The sequence below is a fragment of the Crocuta crocuta genome, unplaced genomic scaffold, assembly GCF_008692635.1.
Source record: "Crocuta crocuta isolate KB4526 unplaced genomic scaffold, BGI_CrCroc_1.0 scaffold247, whole genome shotgun sequence".
Taxonomy (NCBI): Eukaryota; Metazoa; Chordata; class Mammalia; order Carnivora; family Hyaenidae; genus Crocuta; species Crocuta crocuta.
The window spans coordinates 3,229,018-3,229,428 of NW_027531910.1; the positions used below are offsets into that span (position 1 = coordinate 3,229,018).

General features: G+C 53.5%; 1 protein-coding gene across 5 annotated transcripts in view; it reads left to right on the forward strand.

Moving 5' to 3' along the window:
* The first annotated feature begins 88 nt into the window (after positions 1 to 88).
* Positions 89 to 411, forward strand: part of EPHA7 (EPH receptor A7) — a 168,653-nt gene continuing 168,330 nt past the window's right edge. For all 5 annotated transcript variants that reach the window (XM_077774677.1, XM_077774678.1, XM_077774679.1 and 2 more), the window contains exon 1: positions 89 to 382. In XM_077774677.1, the coding sequence (XP_077630803.1) occupies positions 286 to 382 (97 nt within the window). In that variant the 5' untranslated portion in view covers positions 89 to 285. The remainder of the gene's footprint in view (positions 383 to 411) is intronic.

Sequence of the window (411 nt, forward strand, 5' to 3'; positions counted from 1 at the left end):
GTGGCGGAGGCTCTCCACTCGGAGCCCCGCCCCCTCCCCCTAATTGATATTATTGGAGTGTGGAGCAAGCGGCCGGTCTGCAGTCGGAGACTTGCAGGCAGCAAACACGGTGCGAACGAACAGGAGGGGGGTGGGGGGAAAAAGCTAAACGTGGAGCAGCCAGCCGGAGATCGAGCAGGGGAAATCGATGCGAAAAGCGCAATAAAAAAGAACCCACTTCGGAGCAAACAGCATCTAAAAAGCTACGACTCAACTGAAACCTAAAATAAAACCTGCTCATGCACCATGGTTTTTCAAACTCGGCACCCTTCGTGGATTATTTTATGCTACATCTGGCTGCTCCGCTTTGCACACACCGGGGAGGCGCAGGCTGCAAAGGAAGGTAAGGTGAGGGGAAAGCAAAGATTGTTC